The sequence below is a fragment of the Eptesicus fuscus genome, chromosome 9 (genome assembly GCF_027574615.1).
Source record: "Eptesicus fuscus isolate TK198812 chromosome 9, DD_ASM_mEF_20220401, whole genome shotgun sequence".
NCBI lineage: Eukaryota > Metazoa > Chordata > Mammalia > Chiroptera > Vespertilionidae > Eptesicus > Eptesicus fuscus.
In genome coordinates, this window is record NC_072481.1 from 9304178 (window position 1) to 9321263 (window position 17086).

General features: G+C 58.8%; 1 protein-coding gene across 1 annotated transcript in view; it reads left to right on the top strand.

Annotated features, from left to right (window-relative positions):
• Positions 1 to 17086, top strand: part of CROCC (ciliary rootlet coiled-coil, rootletin) — a 35220-nt gene that overhangs the window by 9968 nt on the left and 8166 nt on the right. The window contains exons 9-27 of the mRNA XM_008148169.3: positions 1386 to 1622; positions 2011 to 2107; positions 2763 to 2846; positions 3246 to 3479; positions 4065 to 4264; positions 5357 to 5539; positions 6396 to 6540; positions 7185 to 7331; positions 7707 to 7937; positions 8936 to 9129; positions 9403 to 9530; positions 10513 to 10682; positions 12334 to 12513; positions 13245 to 13379; positions 13708 to 13851; positions 14273 to 14511; positions 14923 to 15082; positions 15296 to 15463; positions 16682 to 17066. Coding sequence (XP_008146391.2) covers positions 1386 to 1622; positions 2011 to 2107; positions 2763 to 2846; positions 3246 to 3479; positions 4065 to 4264; positions 5357 to 5539; positions 6396 to 6540; positions 7185 to 7331; positions 7707 to 7937; positions 8936 to 9129; positions 9403 to 9530; positions 10513 to 10682; positions 12334 to 12513; positions 13245 to 13379; positions 13708 to 13851; positions 14273 to 14511; positions 14923 to 15082; positions 15296 to 15463; positions 16682 to 17066 — 3461 coding nt within the window. The remainder of the gene's footprint in view (positions 1 to 1385; positions 1623 to 2010; positions 2108 to 2762; positions 2847 to 3245; positions 3480 to 4064; positions 4265 to 5356; positions 5540 to 6395; positions 6541 to 7184; positions 7332 to 7706; positions 7938 to 8935; positions 9130 to 9402; positions 9531 to 10512; positions 10683 to 12333; positions 12514 to 13244; positions 13380 to 13707; positions 13852 to 14272; positions 14512 to 14922; positions 15083 to 15295; positions 15464 to 16681; positions 17067 to 17086) is intronic.

Below are 17086 nucleotides of genomic sequence, written 5' to 3' on the forward strand. Positions count from 1 at the left end.
GATGTATTTTTAATATGATCTATTTTTAATTAGCGTTTAAAATTTTACTTTTTAAAAATTTGATTTTAGAGAGAGGAAGGGAAAGAGGGAGAGAGGGAGAGAAACATCAGTTGGGGTGCCTCCTTCACATACCCTAATCGGGGATTGAACCCGCAACCTGGGCATGTGCCCTAACTGGGAATCAAACCTGCCAACTTTTGGTGTATGGGATGACGCTCCAACCAATATTTTACTTTTGAGTAATTCATATATTCACAAATTCCAATTTCAAAAGGGTGTATGGTGAAAAGGCCCCCTCCCCTCTGGCCTCAGGCACTCCCCTCCCCTCCCTCCTGGAGGCAAGCAATATGCCCCATCACTTTCCTAAATGACCTTCCAGGCTTATTTTATACAAATACAGCAGATCTCTCTCTCTCTCTCTCACACACACACACACTCTTTTATATATTCTTTTTTTTTTTTTAAATATATTTTATTGATTTTTTACAGAGAGGAAGAGAGAGGGATAGAGAGTTAGAAACATCGATGAGAGAGAAACATCTATCAGCTGCCTCTTGCACACCCCCTACTGGGGATGTGCCCGCAACCAAGGTACATGCCCTTGACTGGAATCGAACCTGGGACCCTTGAGTCCGCAGACCGGCGCTCTATCCACTGAGCCAAACTGGTTTCGGCTCTTTTATATATTCTTGGTAGCATTTCATCTTTGCGGTTTTTAAAGATTTTTTTTTAAATTTATTTTAGAGAGAGAGACATCGATTTGCTGTTCCACCCATTTATGTATTCATTGGTTGATTCTTGTATGTGCCCTGACGGGGGATTGAATCCGAAATCTTGGTGCATTGGGGAGACACTCCACTCAACCAGGATACCAGCCAGGGCGTGAAGATGCTTTCTTCACCGCATAGTTATAGCTGAGTTATAAGTGGGAGTGGTTCCATTTCCGGCTCTGAAGAGCCTCCCCATTCATTTCTCTCGGCTGCAGATATCCCACAGAGTGGATGTGTTATGATGTATTTAAGAGCAGTCCCCTTTGATGGCCATTTAGGTTGCCACCCGCATTTTTTACCTGAGCATGCTGCAGGGGATCACTTTATGTACAGGCCATTTTCCATGTGTTGGGCATCTCTGTAGGATAAATTCTTAGAAGTGGAGTTGGTGGGTCAAAGAGCCGATCAGTTAGTCGTTTTCAGAGCTCTTTCAGAGCTGTGGTTGCCCTCCCAGCAGTGTGGGGGAGGGTCTCTTTTCCCATAGCCTCACCTACACCGTGCATTATGTGACTTTCCCCCCCATTCTAATTGTGACAAATGGCATCCCAGTGTAGTTTTAATTGACACTTGGGACCCCACCCCCATTCCATCCCTGCTGTGTGTTCTCTCCACTAGAGATCTGCTGCAGCTGGGAGGGGAGCTGGCCCGGACCTCACGAGCCGTCCAGGAAGCGGGCCAGGGGCTGAGTGTGGGCCTGCAGCTGGCCGAGAGCCGGGCCGAGGCAGCCCTGGAGAAGCAGGCACTGCTGCAGGCCCAGCTGGAGGAGCAGCTGCGGGACAAGGTGCTGCAGGAGGAGGGCCTGGCCCAGCTGCAGATGCAAAGCAACCTGGACAAGGCCGACTTCAATGCCAGGTGGGTGCCCGGTAGGTACCACATGAGGCAGGGGACGGGCTTGAGCTCAGCCAGTCTTCCCAGACGCCCCGTTGGCAGAGTGGGAAACTGAGGTCCAGAGGGCTCTTGGCCAGGGCACATCACAAGCAGTTCAACCTCTGATACCAAATTTGCTCCCAGCTCCTGCAACCTAGACAAGCCCCAGAGTGCTTCCCCAGGAGACCAAGTGGGTGGCAACCTCATTCTCATTTACAGACAGAAGTGACTTGCTCAGGGTCATGCAACTAGGGAAGTGAATCCTCGGGTTCCTGCCTCCGGTTTGGGGAAGCGTGCAGGACACAGAGCTGGAGGGTTTAAGGACAAGCTGGGGTGGGTCTCCCATTCACCTCTGTTGCTCCCCCACCTCCAGAGTGACAGAGCTGGCCCTGACCGTGGAGCGCCTTCAGGACCAGAACCTGGAGAAGGACCGGGTCAACAAGGCCCTCACTGAGAAGCTTGAGGCCCTGGTGAGATGCAGCTGCCCTGGAGGTGTGGCAGGGCGGGATGGGGCACTGACCAGATCCATGGACACAGGCTGAGGGCCGGGCTGTTGGGCCACCCTGGAGCATCCCACCGGACTATCACCCCTCATTAATTGAGCATCTAGTGTGTGCTAGGCTTAGTGTGAGCACACTTACCTCTTTTATCCCATTTTATCCTCTCAGCAGCCCTATAACGGGATCTCCATTATACAGATGAGAAACCCAAGGCCCAAGGGGAAATACTTTTCCAGAGACTCAGACTGGGGAGTCCGGACTTGAGCTCATGCCTGTAATCTGCTAGTCCAGGGCTCTTTCTCTTGGAACTCAGCTGCCTCCTCACCCGAGGGACACCCCTCCAGGGTGCTGCCTGGGTTGGGCACCCTTCTGTGTGGGGCCAGGCCTGGTTCTAGGTCCAGCTCTTCCCCAGTAGGCTGTGCGACCTGAGGTGGGACACTGCACTTCTCTGGGCCTAGTCTGTTCAGGGCACTTAGGGCTGCTGTGAGGTTACCGAGCGGCCAGACCATGGTCATGGCCTTCGAGGCTACCTGATGGGTGGGGGCCCAGGGAGGGAAATGAGTAGGTTTCGGATTAGGGCACAGACCCTGACCACCCTCCCCGCGTCTCTTCACCACCACTCCAGGAATCCCTGCAGCTCCAGGAGCAGCCCGCCCTGGACACAGAGGAGGGCGAGGGGCTGCAGCAGACCCTGAGGGACCTGGCACAGGTGTGAGGTGGGAGGGAGCCCGGAGAGGCCAGAGGGTGGGAGCCCTGGGCAGGGCCAGGCCAGGCTGTCTAGGGCCGCCACCTCCTCTGGTGGCCTTGACCAGAACTGCAAGTGGTTGGGGAACCTGGGGGCCCTGCCTGCCAGAGGTTCAGGCCCATCTGTGAGAAAAGCTGTGATGTCTTCGCAATACTTGGGAGGCCTTACCTGGCGGGCTGAGGGCTGTGAGCTAGTGGAAGTGGAATCAGGAAGACTTGTTGGAAGGGAGCTTAGGCTGTGTTGCAGATTTTGGGATGAAGCTAGTCACGTGACCCCTGCGACCCCCTCTGCCCCTACCGGGCGTCTTTGCCCAATAACCTCCCTCCTGCCCCGCTCCTTCTGCCTCCCTACCCCACCCCTCAGGCCGTTCTGTCGGACATGGAGAGCGGTGTCCAGCTGAGTGGCTCGGAGCACACCGCTGATGCGTCCGACGGCAGTCTGCGGGGGCTCTCGGGTCCCCGGACCCCATCCCCGTCGCGGCGCTCCTCGCCCGGCCGCGGTCGCTCCCCGCGCCGAGGCCCATCCCCAGCCTGTTCGGACTCCTCTGTGCTCGCCCTTATCCACTCTGCCCTGCACAAACGCCAGCTACAGGTCCAGGTAGGAAGGGGCCCGAGCGTCCTGGGGGAGAGGTTTGGGCAGCCCAGGGGCGGAGCGTGAGCATCCCAGGGTGGAGCCAGAGCCCTGAGAAAGGAGTCAGGATTCCTGGAGGTGGCTGAGAGCTCAGGGGTAGACTGAGCCCAGAGTGGGAGGGGCTTGGGCAGCTGGGGGCGGAGCCTGTGGAGGGAGGAGCCTGGTATAAAAAAGCAGATGAGGTTCCCTAACAGGACAGAGCTAGGACCTGGGAAAAGGCCTGGGAGGAGGCACCACCCAGGATGAGAGGAACCTGGGGGTAAAGTCTGAACCAGGATGCAAAGGGCAGGAGCCCTGGAGAGGGAATGTGCTAGTGGTTTGGCATCCTGGGGGCTGAGGTTGGGTTTGCTGGGGACCTCGGGGAGATGGAGGCTCAGAGTCCAGGGGGAGGGCTCAGCATAGGGAATGGAGACCTAGCCACTCTCCTGCCTCAGGCCTAGGCCACAGGGTAGGCTGCTGTACATCCCTGGAACTAGCATAGAAGCGGGGGGGGGGGGGGGGGGCTCTGAGGGCTCAGTGGCTCCCCCAGACTCAGTGGTTCCCATGCCACAGGACATGCGTGGGCGCTACGAGGCCAGCCAGGACCTCCTGGGCACGCTGCGGAAGCAGCTTAGTGACAGCGAGGGTGAGCGCCGTGGCCTAGAGGAACAGCTGCAGCGTCTGCGGGACAAGAGCGATGGGGCCACCCAGGCCCAGGAGGATGCCCAGCGCGAGGCCCAGCGTCTGCGCAGTGCCATCGATCTCCTGAACAGGTGCCTGGGAGGTCGGAAGTGGGGGCCTTGGAGAATGAATCAGTGTCTGGGCCCAACACCAGCCCAGACCTGTAAGCGTGCAGATTTGCACCAATATGGTTGTAACTAGCCATGTGTGTATGTTTTCCGGCAGTGAGGTAGCAAACGTTTCCTGTACACCTACTGTGTGCCAGGCTCGTTGCCAGGCATTTTATGTGTACGGTATCATCTGCCATTAGTCTTCCTGCCAAAGCTTGAGAGGCTTGTCCAAGCTCACAGGATGTGGCCGGGATAGGAATTGGAACTGACGGCAAAACCAATGCTTCCCATGCCTTGGGAGGAGAAGGCTTTTGTACCTTGTGCACGATGAACACCTCACCTGGCATTCTGCTATTTTTACTTACTATCATGTTGTATGTTTTCCCACCTACTGCCAGCTTTCATGCCTTGTATGCTTAAGGGCTGCTACTTCAAGCAATGAGGTGGGACAGTGAGAGATATGACCACCCTCAGCCCTCAGCCTGAGCTGGAAACCCCAGCTGGCTCAGAAGGAGGCGCCCTCCCCATTGCTTGTGACTGCTGGAGTTGGGAGAATGGCCACACTCTGCAAATTGTCAGAGTTCCCAGTTGCTGCCTCCCCCTGTCCTGCTCTGGCTACCATGTGCTGCTGGCCTGTGCAGCAGGAAGCGCTGAGATCTGGACAGACCCAGCTCCACTGGGCCTCCCAGAATTGAGGGACGGGGGCTGGGGGGTTACAGAGGCGTTTACTGGTCATATGGACTAGCAAGCTGGCAGCACAATTGCCCACATATCCCAGGAGCCTAACCTCTTCAACCTGGTGGAGGTAGTGCCACTGCCTCCGTCTGTTCCACTGAGCCCCCAAGTGGGCAGTTTGGGGGAGAAGGAAAGCCGGGTTCCCTCTGCTAGGATGTCAGCTTCAGGGAGATGCCGATGAAATGGGTTGGCCGTGGGCGTGGTCAGGGAAGGCTCCCTGGAGGCACGTGCCTTAGAGGACGGAGGATGTGGCTCCCACGTAGGACAGCAGCACGGCTGTTCGCCCCGATGGGAGCAGCCCCAACATCCCCTTCGGCTCCTCTACCCCTGGTCCTGCAGGGAGAAGGACAGCCTGTCCCACAGCCTGCAGGCGGCCCAGCAGCAGGCTGAGGAGCTGCGGCAGGAGCGGGAAAAACTACAGGTGACACAGGAGGAGCTGCGGCGCCAGCGGGACCAGCTGGAGGAAGAGAAGGAGGACACGGTGCAGGACGGTGCGCGGGCACGCAGGGAGCTCGAGCGGAGGTGCGGAGCTTCTGGCTTCCTACCGAGGCCACTTGGATGGGCTTTGGGGCTCCTGACGGTGTCCCTGGGGTTAGAGAGCACCTGCTGTGTCCTGGCCTCCTACCGTCTTGAGAAGTCCTCCGATGTAGGGTCTTCTGATCAGTCCTGTTTCGGTAAACAGGCTCAGGGAGGTGTAGTCACTCCCTGGGATCCGAGAACTGGAGGGAGGAAGAGTGGGGATAGTAATAACAATAATTAAAATACCAGCAGTAATGTTAACATTATTTTTTAAAATTAAAGTTACAGTAATATTAGTACTAATATCATTTTAAGCAATTAGATCATCTTATTTAACCCTCAGGATAACTCTATGATATAGGAGCTATTCTTAGCCCCATTTTATGAATGGTGAAACTGAGGCACAGAGAAGTCATATAATTTCCTTAAGGTCACAGCTAGTTAGTAAAAGAGCCGGGATTTGAACCCAAGCATTCTGCCCATCACTCTGAAGAGTTAACCTCTTAACCACTGCACTGTTTACTTCTCTGAGACATAAGTCATAATGATATCCAGTACATTATTCTTGTTTCTGAAGGCCCTGGTAGAGCTATATCAGGCACTATCTTACATATTTCATGTATCCTTAAGTAAGTCATGCATCCTTATACCAACTTTGTGAGGCCCATCTTGCAGATGTGAAAACTGAGGCCCAGAGTCACAGAGCCAAAAGGCGGTGACCCTGGCTGTCCTTCTGGTAAGGTTCTTGCCACCAGGGCTCCTGCCTCAGCCCTGACCCCCAGCCTGTTCCAGATTGCCTGGCTGCGGGAGACGCAGGGCAGGGAAGTGACATGGGCACCCCCCGCCTTCTGTCCCACAGCATTAGACAACTAGAGCAGCTGGAAGTGAAGCGCTCAGGGCTGGCGAAGGAGCTGGTGGAGGTGAGGGAGGCGCTGAGCTGTGCCACGCTGCAGCGGGACATGTTGCAGGCTGAGAAGGCCGAGGTGGCCGAGGCGCTGGCCAAGGTGTGTCCCTGTTTGCCCCACAACCACAAACCTACCTCTGCCCTAGGCCCCAGACCTTCTCACTCTGGCCACAGACTGACCCCTATTTCAGGCTGACCTCTGACCCTGATCACAGACAGAACCCTTCCTTTTGGACTCAGGCTAACCTTTGACCCAGACCACATACTACCTCTGACCTCAGACATACGTGAACTCATCTCTGTTAGTGGCTGTATCCCCGCTTTTCCAGATGCTCCTGGGCAGTGCCTGTAATTGAGGTCATCCAGGCCCATCTCTGAACACGGGCCTAGGGTCTGTGAGAATTGGGGCACAGTCCTAAGCGAGTGCCTGCCCCACTCTCTGTAGTCTGGCGCCTGAGCAGTGCCACCCCGAGACCTCCTCTGGGGAACCCTCTGCCCTGCTCTGCGGGGTGCAGCTGCTTTTCAGTAGCTTCCTAGACAGCAGGCTGCTGCAGTGATTTTCTCATCTTGTGTCTCCCTTGTCCCTCTACCCCGTCTCTGTGTCTCGTGTTTCTCCCCACCCTCTTGCCTCTCCCCACCTCTCCGTATCTCTGCACATCTTTTCCCATCGCTCCCGTCTCTGTCCCTCTCTCGCCATCTCTCCCCACCTGATCGTCCCTGGCCGCCCCGTTCTGGTCCCTGCAGGCTGAGGCTGGCCGCATGGACCTCGAGCTCTCAATGACCAAGCTGAGGGCGGAGGAGGCCTCTCTGCGGGACTCCTTGTCCAAGCTGAGCGCCCTCAACGAGAGCCTCGCACAGGACAAGCTGGGTCTGAACCACCTCGTCGCCCAGGTATGCCGTGTGCCAGCGTGTCCACCTGCCTTGCCCACCTGTGCCCCCCACTCAGAGACCCCACTAGGCGTCTCAGGCCCAGCCTTGGCCCACATCCTCTGTCCCCATACCTCTCTGTCTCGCTCCCTGCCTTTCTGTCTCTGTCCTTCTGTCTCTGACTCTGTCTGTCTGTCTATCCTCTCTTTCACGGTCTGAGAGGAAAGTTCTGTGGGCCCTTCTCCCTTCCTCCCTCTCCTCAGTGTTCACTGCCCCTTCCCCCTTCCCACCTCTGTGTTAGGTGGGCGGGTGGCCCTTGGTCCTGGGTGGGACCCCTTCCCCCAGGTGGAGGGGCTGGGCTGATCTGCTCACTCACTTCCACCCGCACTGGCCACTCAGCTGGAGGAGGAAAAGGCAGCCCTGCTGGGCCAGCAGCGGCGAGTGGAGCAGGAGGCCACCCTGGCGAGGGAGGAACAGGAGCGGCTGGAACAGCTGCGGCTGGAGCAGGAGGTGGATCGGCAGGGCCTGGAGGGCTCCTTGCGGGTGGCAGAGCAGGCCCGGGAGGCCCTGGAGCACCAGGTCCCCACACTGCGCCAGGAGCGCTGCCGGCTGCAGGAGCAGCTGGCCCAGGTGGGTGACGTGGAGGCTGGGGAGCAGGCGGGGCAAGGGTTCTAGGCTCCCAGCCTCCGACACCTGTCCTGACACCTGTCCTGGGTAACTCGCAGGCTCAGGAGCCTGAATATGGTTTTAGGTTCAGCCCCACCTCTGCTAACTGGGCCCTTGGGCAAACTACTCAACCTCCCCATGCTTCAGTCACCCCATCTGTAACACGGGGCTAATCATTATTTTTTTAAATAATATTTTTATTGATTTCATAGAGGAAAAGAGAGACAGACACACCAATGATGAGAGAGAATCATTGATCGGCTGCCTCCTGCACATCCCCAGGGTACGAGCCCACAACCCGGGCATATGCCCTTGACCAGAATTGAACCTGGGACCCTTCAGTCCGCAGGCTGATGCTCTATCCACTGAGCCAAACCGGCCAGGGCTTAGTTGTTCTTATCACAAAGGGTGGTTCTGAAGAGGACACCTGTGGAAGCACTTGGCAGCCGATTCACTCTCAGTAACAATTCCCCGTGTGATAGTAGGTAGAGAATTTTAGAACTGGGATGAGAGACTTGTTGGGACAACATAGCCGGAAGGGACCTTAGGGTTTTAGGGATCCAGCGACCTTTATATGGCGTGCCGGGCTCCTGGGAGGGGCCTCTAGGGTATGGGCTGCGGCTGCGGGGAGCGGGGCTCCATGTTCCCATTCTGAGGCCTGCAAAGCAGCGCTCCTTTGGGCTGTTTCATATACTCAGCTTCTCTGGAAGGTCAGGGGTGTGGGAAGGGTTCTGTTATGACCCAGGCTGAGTGAGGACCCTCATGTGTGTGTGTATTGCGGGTTCAGAGAAGTCTGTGATTTGTCCAAGTACACACAGCACATCAGGGTGGAGACTGGGCTTGAACCCTGCTCTCCTGCCTGTTAGGCCAGGGCTGGGCCCGGCCCAGGGTCGGGGTCCTGCATGATGGGGAGGCTGGGAGATTCTGGGGGGCGGTGCTCACAGTGACTGGGTGGGTGCCAGCTCTCCCGGCAGCTGAGCGGGCGGGAGCATGAGCTGGAGCAGGCACGGCGGGAGACACAACGGCAGGTAGAGGCACTGGAGCGGGCGACCCGGGAGAAGGAGGCGCTGGCCAAGGAGCGGGCCGGTCTGGCTGTGCAGCTGGCGGCAGCTGAGCGTGAAGGCCGAACCCTGTTGGAAGAAGCCACACGCCTGCGGTAAGGCTTTGGGCTCTGCCGAGCCCTCTGGGGGGGTGGGGGGGGGGGGTCTGCCCGGGGCCACCAGCCACACCCTGGCATTGGCCCACAGGCAGTTGCTGAGGAGCAGGGCTTGCCAATGCGTCCTAGCGATGGCTCAGGCTTCCCCAGGGAGCGTGGGACCGGCTGGGCAGGTGGGCTGGCACCTGGCCCATGGCTGGCCACGCCCTGGGATCCACAGTTTCCTGGGGCCCAGGAGGCTGAGGCCCGAGGCTGAGGGGTTGTGTGCTGCAGCGTGGAGAAGGACGCCCTGGAGAGCAGCCTGTTTGAGGTGCAGCGGCAGCTGGCCCAGCTCGAGGCCCGTCGGGAGCAGCTGGAAGCGGACGGGCAGGCCCTGCTTCTGGCCAAGGAGGCCCTGACTGGTATGGGGGGATCGGGGTGGGGGGGTGGGGGGGTGAGGAATACCTGGCTCCAGCCCAGACTAACCTGTCAAGGTCTGGGGTCTCACAGAAGTTGGGAGCACTGGCTTTGGAGTCTGGCTGACCCGGGTTCCAGTCCTGCCACTGCCACTTAGATCTGAGCTTTCTCGAGCAAGCCCCTTCCCCCCGGGCCACAGGCTCCTCACCTGACAGAGGTGATGCTGCCGGCCTTCTAAGGCTGTTGCCAGGAAGGGGTGAGGCAAGCATTTGAGGCCTGTCACAGTGCCTGGCTCAGCCAGTGGTGCCTGCTGCTTATTGTCATCAGGGCGCTGAGCGAGTTCTGAGTTCTCTGTGGAGCCATCACTGCTTTTCTGAACGACTCTCTCGGCCCTACAGTCCCAGCCCCGCTTCTCTCCACAGGCCCCACCCGGTTTCCTGGACCATGAAAAGTAATGTTCCCGTCCTCGTCCACCCGAGCCAGGCAGAACTAGAAAGGGAAATGCTGAAAGATGGTGGGGGTGGCTTTTAGATTGTCCACAGTGGGTGTGCCCTCCCCGTGGTCCCTCCATTAGTGCTGACAGCCCACCAAGTTTGTCCGTGGCAGTTAGTCATTAAAGGAGACGCCTCACGGAAAGCTGTGCAGCTTTGGGAAGTTGCCTGCTCCTCTGAGCCTCCATAGCCTCATCCGTAAATGACCCGGAGTAAGCAAGCAATCACGGGGGTTGCTATCCTCCCCATCAGACATTTCCTCCCTTTGATGCCATTCCAGGGAGGGAGGGAGTGGGGCAGGGCCCGTGGGCTCAGGCAGCAGATGGGAAAACTGAAGCCAGAGGGTGAGGAGCTTCTCCAAGGGAACCCAGCCTGGGTACCTGGGGGCCCTCTCTCCTCTGGGATTTTGCCTACATGGCTCACCTGGCTTGAGTCTGCCGGTCCACAGGGAGGTTCCGACCCAAGTCTGTCCCCTCCCACCGTCCCTCCTGTGCAGGAGAACTGGCAGGCCTCCGGCAGCAGATGACAACGGCAGAGGAGAAGGCGGCTCTGGACAAGGAGCTGATGGCCCAGAAGCTGGTGCAGGCTGAACGGGAGGCCCAGGCCTCTCTGCGGGAGCAGCGGGCAGCCCACGAGGAGGACTTGCAGCGACTCCAGCGAGAGAAGGTTCGGGTAGCTGGGTCAGGGTGGGCGGGGCTCTGATCTATCTCCTCTGTGATCTCAGGCGAGTCATTCCTCTCCCTCTGCCTCGGTTTCCACCTCTGTGAAATAGAACTTTATTTCTGTTCCGGAGGCCCTGCGAGCAGCTGGGAGGAAACACTGGGGACTCCTTATCAAACATACAGGTTCCCAGGCCCCGAATTTGGTCTAGCCCTGGTGGTCCTGATTCAGGAAGGCACTTTCATTTGTAAGAAGTGCTGTTTGCATATGCAGGACCACTCTAGGACCTGAACACATAGTGCAGAAGGTGAGGGGCCAGGTCACTACAAGACAGAATAGAGCTGTCCAAGAACACTGGCTCTGGAGTCATATTGCCTGGGTTTGGATCTGATCTAGGCCACATATTGGTTATGTAACCTATGGTCTCTGTGCCTTCATTTTCCCATCTGTAACAATGGGGATAAGGATAATATAGGGCAGGGGTCCTCAAACTTTTTAAACAGGGGGCCAGTCCACTGCCCCTCAGACCGTTGGAGGGCCGGACTATAGTTTAAAAAAAACTATGAACAAATTCCTATGCACACTGCACATATCTTATTTTGAAGTAAAAAAACAAAACGGCAAAAACACCCGCATGTGGCCCGCGGGCCGTAGTTTGAGGACGCCTGCTATAGGGTATTGTGAGGATGAGGTGAGATAATCCATATAAAGGGCTTAATATAGTGACTGGCACTTTGTAAATGCTGCATAAATGCTGGTTGCTATTTTTACGGTGGGAGGAGAGGACTCGGGTGGACAGGGCTGCCTGTGTCAGAGGTTCAGGCTGTCCTGCAGGACTCCAGGGGGCGCCATTCACTGTGTAGTCTTGGCCTTGTAGTATCACACTCGTCCAGCAGGTGGCAGTGAAGCATTGGAAGTTTCACAAAGGTGCCAGCCACTGCCCTCACCCTAGGTGGGGTGTTCTTTTCCTGTGGGTTCCACCCACCCAGTCCCCAAGGAGCAAACTCCTGTGCAGTCTTTACTCTCCCTGCCCCGCCTGACTTGGCCTCTTCAAGTCACCAAATCTGTACTCTTTCCTGCTACTCTGCCACCCGCAACCCTAAACCCCTTTTATTCCTCACAGCCAACCCAACTCCCCTCAACCCCTACCTGCAATCCAGGTTCTTTTTTCTCAGTTCCTGAACAACCCTAGTCCAAAATTTAGATTGCTCCTCCTCACTCTTGCTTCAGCTTCTCTGTTGCCCCGACTGTCCTCAGAGTCAGGCCCACCTTCCCTGGTTGCTGCCCTTGGCTCTGGCCCCATTGCTCACCATGTTCCCCTCGTCGTCCAAACTCCAGTGACCCTTACACATTATGATGTCCCTGTATGCCGTGCTTTCTCCGCCCTCCAGGCCATCTCTGGGGCTGTACTCTGGGCCTGAGGGTCTTTTCTCCCCTCCTTTCCTGGCTGACTGCTACTCGTCTCTCCTCCGGGAAACATTCTCCGACCCCCAGACCAGGGCTGCTGCTCCTCGGGGCTCATGCAACCCTGGCACGTCCCAGCCACAGCCCTTACCATCCACCCCACCTTGTAGTTTCCTGATCCCATCTCTCAGGGTCTGGGGTACAGGTGGCCTTGCAGCCTCATGGGTCATATGTGCTTGGGCCTGGCCCCCAGGAGGCAGCATGGCGGGAGCTGGAGGCCGAACGGGCCCAACTGCAGAGTCAGCTGCAGCGGGAGCGGGAGGAGCTGCTGGCCCGGCTGGAGGCCGAGAAGGAGGAGCTGAGCGAGGAGATCGCCGCCCTGCAGCAGGAGCGTGACGAGGGCCTCCTCCTGGCGGAGAGTGAGAAGCAGCAGGTTCGTGAGCCCTGGTGCGGCCCCCGCTGCTGCCCGAGGGGCCCGGGCTCTGGGGCTGGTTCCCGCTGCTGCCCGAGGGGCCCGGGCTCTGGGGCTGGTTCCCGCTTGGCCACCCAGCAGCTAGGAGCTAGGAGCCCACAGCCAGGCCTGCTACACCGTCGGAGCCTACTGAGTGGCAGCCACGGTCGTGACACCGTGAGCACTGGTTCCAGAAAAGCTGCCCCACGTTCTCCCATCTCCCCTCCCACCCCAGGCTGGGCAGGGCGTCCCCATGGCTGCTTTCTGAGCAGTCTCCACGATGCCCACATGCATCAGCTGACCTGCCTCAAAAGGAACGAACTCCTGACTTTCCGTAATGTCATGAGGACAGGGCAGACTGCATCTTTCTCTTCTCTCCACCAGCTCTGTCACCCTGGGCGAGTCACTGTACCTCTTTGAGCCTCTGTTTCCCCATCTGTAAAGTGGGATAATGGAGGGCCCTGCTTCAGGGTTGTTGTAGCATGTTAGTGAGATAGAGTTGTGTCCATGTCCAGTTACTGTTACTCTTGTATCCTTTTCTGGGGCTTTAGGAGGGGTGAGCCTGTACCTCTGTCCTGGGTCCACCTGTGGTGGCCCAGTCATGCCCCCAAGTCCGCAGTGGGCACATTTCCCAGGGCAGGGTCAGGGAAAGGCCCGAGCATGCCCCCAAGACCAACTAACCCCCCAGGCCCTTCGCTCTCTGCCTCTGCCAGGCCCTGTCGCTAAAGGAGTCTGAGAAGACGGCGCTGTCGGAGAAATTGATGGGTACACAGCACAGCCTGACCGCCATCTCCCTGGAGATGGAGCGACAGAAGCGAGATGCTCAGAGCCGGCAGGAGCAGGACCGGGTAGGCGGGCCTCCGTCTGAGCCAGGAGACACAGCCCTGCCTGGAGGAGCCCCTGTCCGAGGGGGAGGCACGGCTCTGCCCTGGGGAAGCCTCCAGACTGTGTGGGAAGTGTCAGCCCTTCCCGGGGAGTCCCCATCTGAGGGAGGCAGCACGGCTCTGCCCTGGGGAACACCTAGTCTGAAAGAGACGAGTTATGTAGACAGCACTCTCTAGGCATCAAGGGATCGCAGAGGGTCTGGCAAGCCAGCGGGAGGGGCCATGCTTGGAGCTGAAAGTGGGGTGCTGGGGAAGGGGGCACAGCACCCTCTGAGGAGCCCCTCTGTCCCAGAGCACCATGAACACCCTGACCTCCGAGCTGCGGGACCTGCGGGCCCAGCTTGAAGAGGCCGCCGCGGCCCACGCTCAGGAGGCGAAGAGGCTGCAGGAGCAGGCCCGGGACCTGGGCAGGCAGCGGGAATCCTGCGTGCGCGAGGTGAGCCCTCCGCCCACTCCCTTCCAGGCAGCACCCCCTAAATGCTGCTGGGGGCCTGGTTCGGTGGGGGTCCAGGAAAATGTAAGGCTCTTTCCTGCATTCAAGGGCAAATGAACAGCCAACTGAGAGAGGAGGCAGCAAGCGAGTATTAAGTCCTTGTTGTGTACGTGTGGGACTGGGGCACTCAGGTGGTCCCTGCCCTTTTGGCCTCGTCCATAGGATGACCCCGATTATTTCAGACCCAAACACTGTGACTCCAGCTTGCTTCGCCCGAATCATAACTCTCGCCTGTGGGCTGAGTCTGTGCAGAGCGATGGGGCAGGTGCCCCATGGCCAGGGGCCTGGGGATGGGCTGGTTTCCACCAAGGCCCAGCTTGAGTGGGGCCCGGCCCCGGTCCAGTGACCACCAGGGTCCTCACAGGCAGAGGAGCTTCGGACTCAGCTGCGCCTGCTGGAGGATGCCCGTGACGGGCTGCGGCGGGAGCTGCTGGAGGCCCAGCGCAAGGTACGGGAGAGCCAGGACGGCCGCGAGGCGCAGCGGCAGGAGGCGGCCGAGCTGCGGCGCAGCCTGAGTGAGGGTGCCAAGGAGCGCGAGGCCCTGCGGCGGTCCAACGAGGAGCTGCGGGCTGCCGTGAAGAAGGCTGAGAGCGAGCGGATCAGGTGGGGAGACAGGAGGGACCAGCCCGGAGTCCTTCACTGAGCCCTGACCTTCACACTGAATTGTGTCCCTGGAAGCTAACTTCACCCCCAGGGATCAGGGGACACGGCCCAGGTGGGGAGTTTTTGCCCTTGAACCAAGCCAGGCACTGATGGGAGGGGAAAGGTGGCAGCAGGCAGGGTTGGGTCCAGAGTCTGACCCCACCTGGTGGCTTCTCCCTGGAGACTTAGTGCGCGCCCCCTACCCCAGTCACTGGTCCGTCTCTCCCAGCTGAGGGTCTGGGCCCAGCCCTGGAGGGGTCAGCTCCGGACAGGGCCACATGGACAGGCCAAGAGCCAGTCGGACCCGTCCCAGGAATAACGGGGAGGGGCTTTTGTGTAGACTAGGCTGCCTCTGACCCCTGCCCCTTTCAGCCTGAAGCTTGCCAATGAGGACAAGGAGCAGAAACTGGCGCTCCTCGAAGAGGCCCGGGTGGCCATGGGCAAGGAGGCCGGGGACCTGCGGGCCGGGCTGCAGGAGGTGGAGCGCTCTCGGCTGGAGGCCCGGCGGGAGCTGCAGGAGCTCCGGCGGCAGGTACCCTCCGCAGCGCGGCACCCTCCCTGGGCACTTGCTGTATGCCCCTGGGCCAGGAGCGCCCCCGTTCTGGAGCCGAGGGCCCTCCATATGTAGAACCAGGGGCTTAAACTAGAATATTGGGAGCTTCGAGCTCTCACCATCACCCAGGGCCAGGTGGGGCTGTGGTGCTGAGACTGGGCCTCGGTCCGACCTGCGTCCACTCTCTCACAGATGAAGATGCTGGACAGTGAGAACGCCAGGCTGGGCAGGGAGCTGGTGGAGCTGCAGGGCCGCCTGGCACTCGGCGAGCGGGCAGAGAAGGAGGGCCGAAGGGAAGCCCTGGGCCTCCGACAGAAGCTGCTGAAGGGCGAGGCCAGCCTGGAGGCCTTGCGACAGGAGGTAACTAAGGGGGTGGCAGGCTGCCTGGGGGGAGAGGGTCCTAGAGGCAGTCAGGCTGCTCGGTGCCTCTCTCCTCCCTCCCTCTGGGAGGAGCAGGCGGGGACTCTAGCGCTGGAGTCATTCTGAGACCACTACCCGGCCTTGCCCTGACCCGATTCCTTGAGAATCTTCCCCAGATGTAATAGTAACAACAACTGCAGGAACTGTGTAGCAGGAGTGGGGTGGGAGGCGGGGGGGATTCTGTAGATATAACCTGGTTGGATTCTCCCAGCAGCCTCACGAGATAGGTACAGTGATCCCCATTTTACAGAGAGAACTGAACACGGAGGCTCAGAGAGATAAGGGATCTACCCAAGTCACACACATGTGGGTCTGTCTGAATCCAGTCTCTGTCTTTCCTGGCTGTTTCACTGCATTGAATCTACTGGGTGACCTTGACTAAGTCACTTAACCTCTCTGTGCTTCAGAGCACTCAGCAGACAGGGGCTCGCACAGCAGGGGAGCTATACACAGAGATCCTGGCATCCAGGTGGTGCTCAGAGCAGTGAAACTGATGACGGGGAGGAGTTGACTCATTCTCTGTACCAGAGAGCTGAGAGAGAGAGAGAGAGAGAGAGAGAGAGAGAGAGAGAGAGAGAGAGAGGGATCACGAACTCCATCAGTGAACCGTTTTCAGTACATGCCCCCACTGTGTGGCCTGTTGATAGACGATGTGCACTGAAAGGCAGTGTGGTCTCGTGGTGCAGAGAACAGCCCTTGGAGCCAGAGTGCCTGGCCTTGAATCCTAGCTCTCAGCTTACTAGCTGTTGGCCTTGGCCAAGTTCCCTAACTGCTCTGAGCCTCGGTTTCCTCATTTGTAGAATAGAGATGATTCATACTGGCAGAGCTGATAGTTTTTGGAAAGTGCTTAGTGCCTGCCATGGATAAGTCCTATCTATGCAAGTGTTAGCTGTTAGTTTACTAGTAATAAACTAGTGGGTATGTACACAGAAGGAAGAGATAAATTCTCATAGTTCCCTCCCACACCTGGATGGACCTCACGTGCTTGGATGGAGACCACTAAAGGAATAGGTGTTGTGCTCCCCACTTTTGGGCCGGGGGACGGGGGCGGCATAAAAGGGGCGCGCTCTAGGCTAGGCCTGGAGCCTCAGGGCCTAGGGTTGGGAGACGGCCTTGCTGGCTCTCACCCTCTCACCTCCGGCTTCGCCCCTGCCCCAGCTCCAGGGAGCCCAGCGGAAGCTGCAGGAGCAAGAAGGCGAGTTCCGAGCCCGCGAGCGAGGCCTGGTAGGCAACCTGGAGGAGGCGCGCAGCGCGGAGAAGCAGCAGCTGGACCACACACGCAGCCTGGAGCTGAAGCTGGAGGCGGCTCGGGCCGAGGCTGCAGAGCTGGGGCTGCGGCTGAGCGCGGCCGAGGGCCGGGGGCAAGGCCTGGAGGCCGAGCTGGCCCGCGTGGAGGCCCAGCGTCGCGCGGCGGAGGCCCAGCTGGGTGGCCTGCGATCTGCCCTGCGCCGGGGTCTGGGTCTGGGCCGCGCGCCCAGTCCCGCCCCCAGTCCGGCCACGCGGCAGGCGCTCGGCTCCCCAGCCCGCAGCCCACCCACCCGAGGTGAGCTGAGCGCCGCAGCC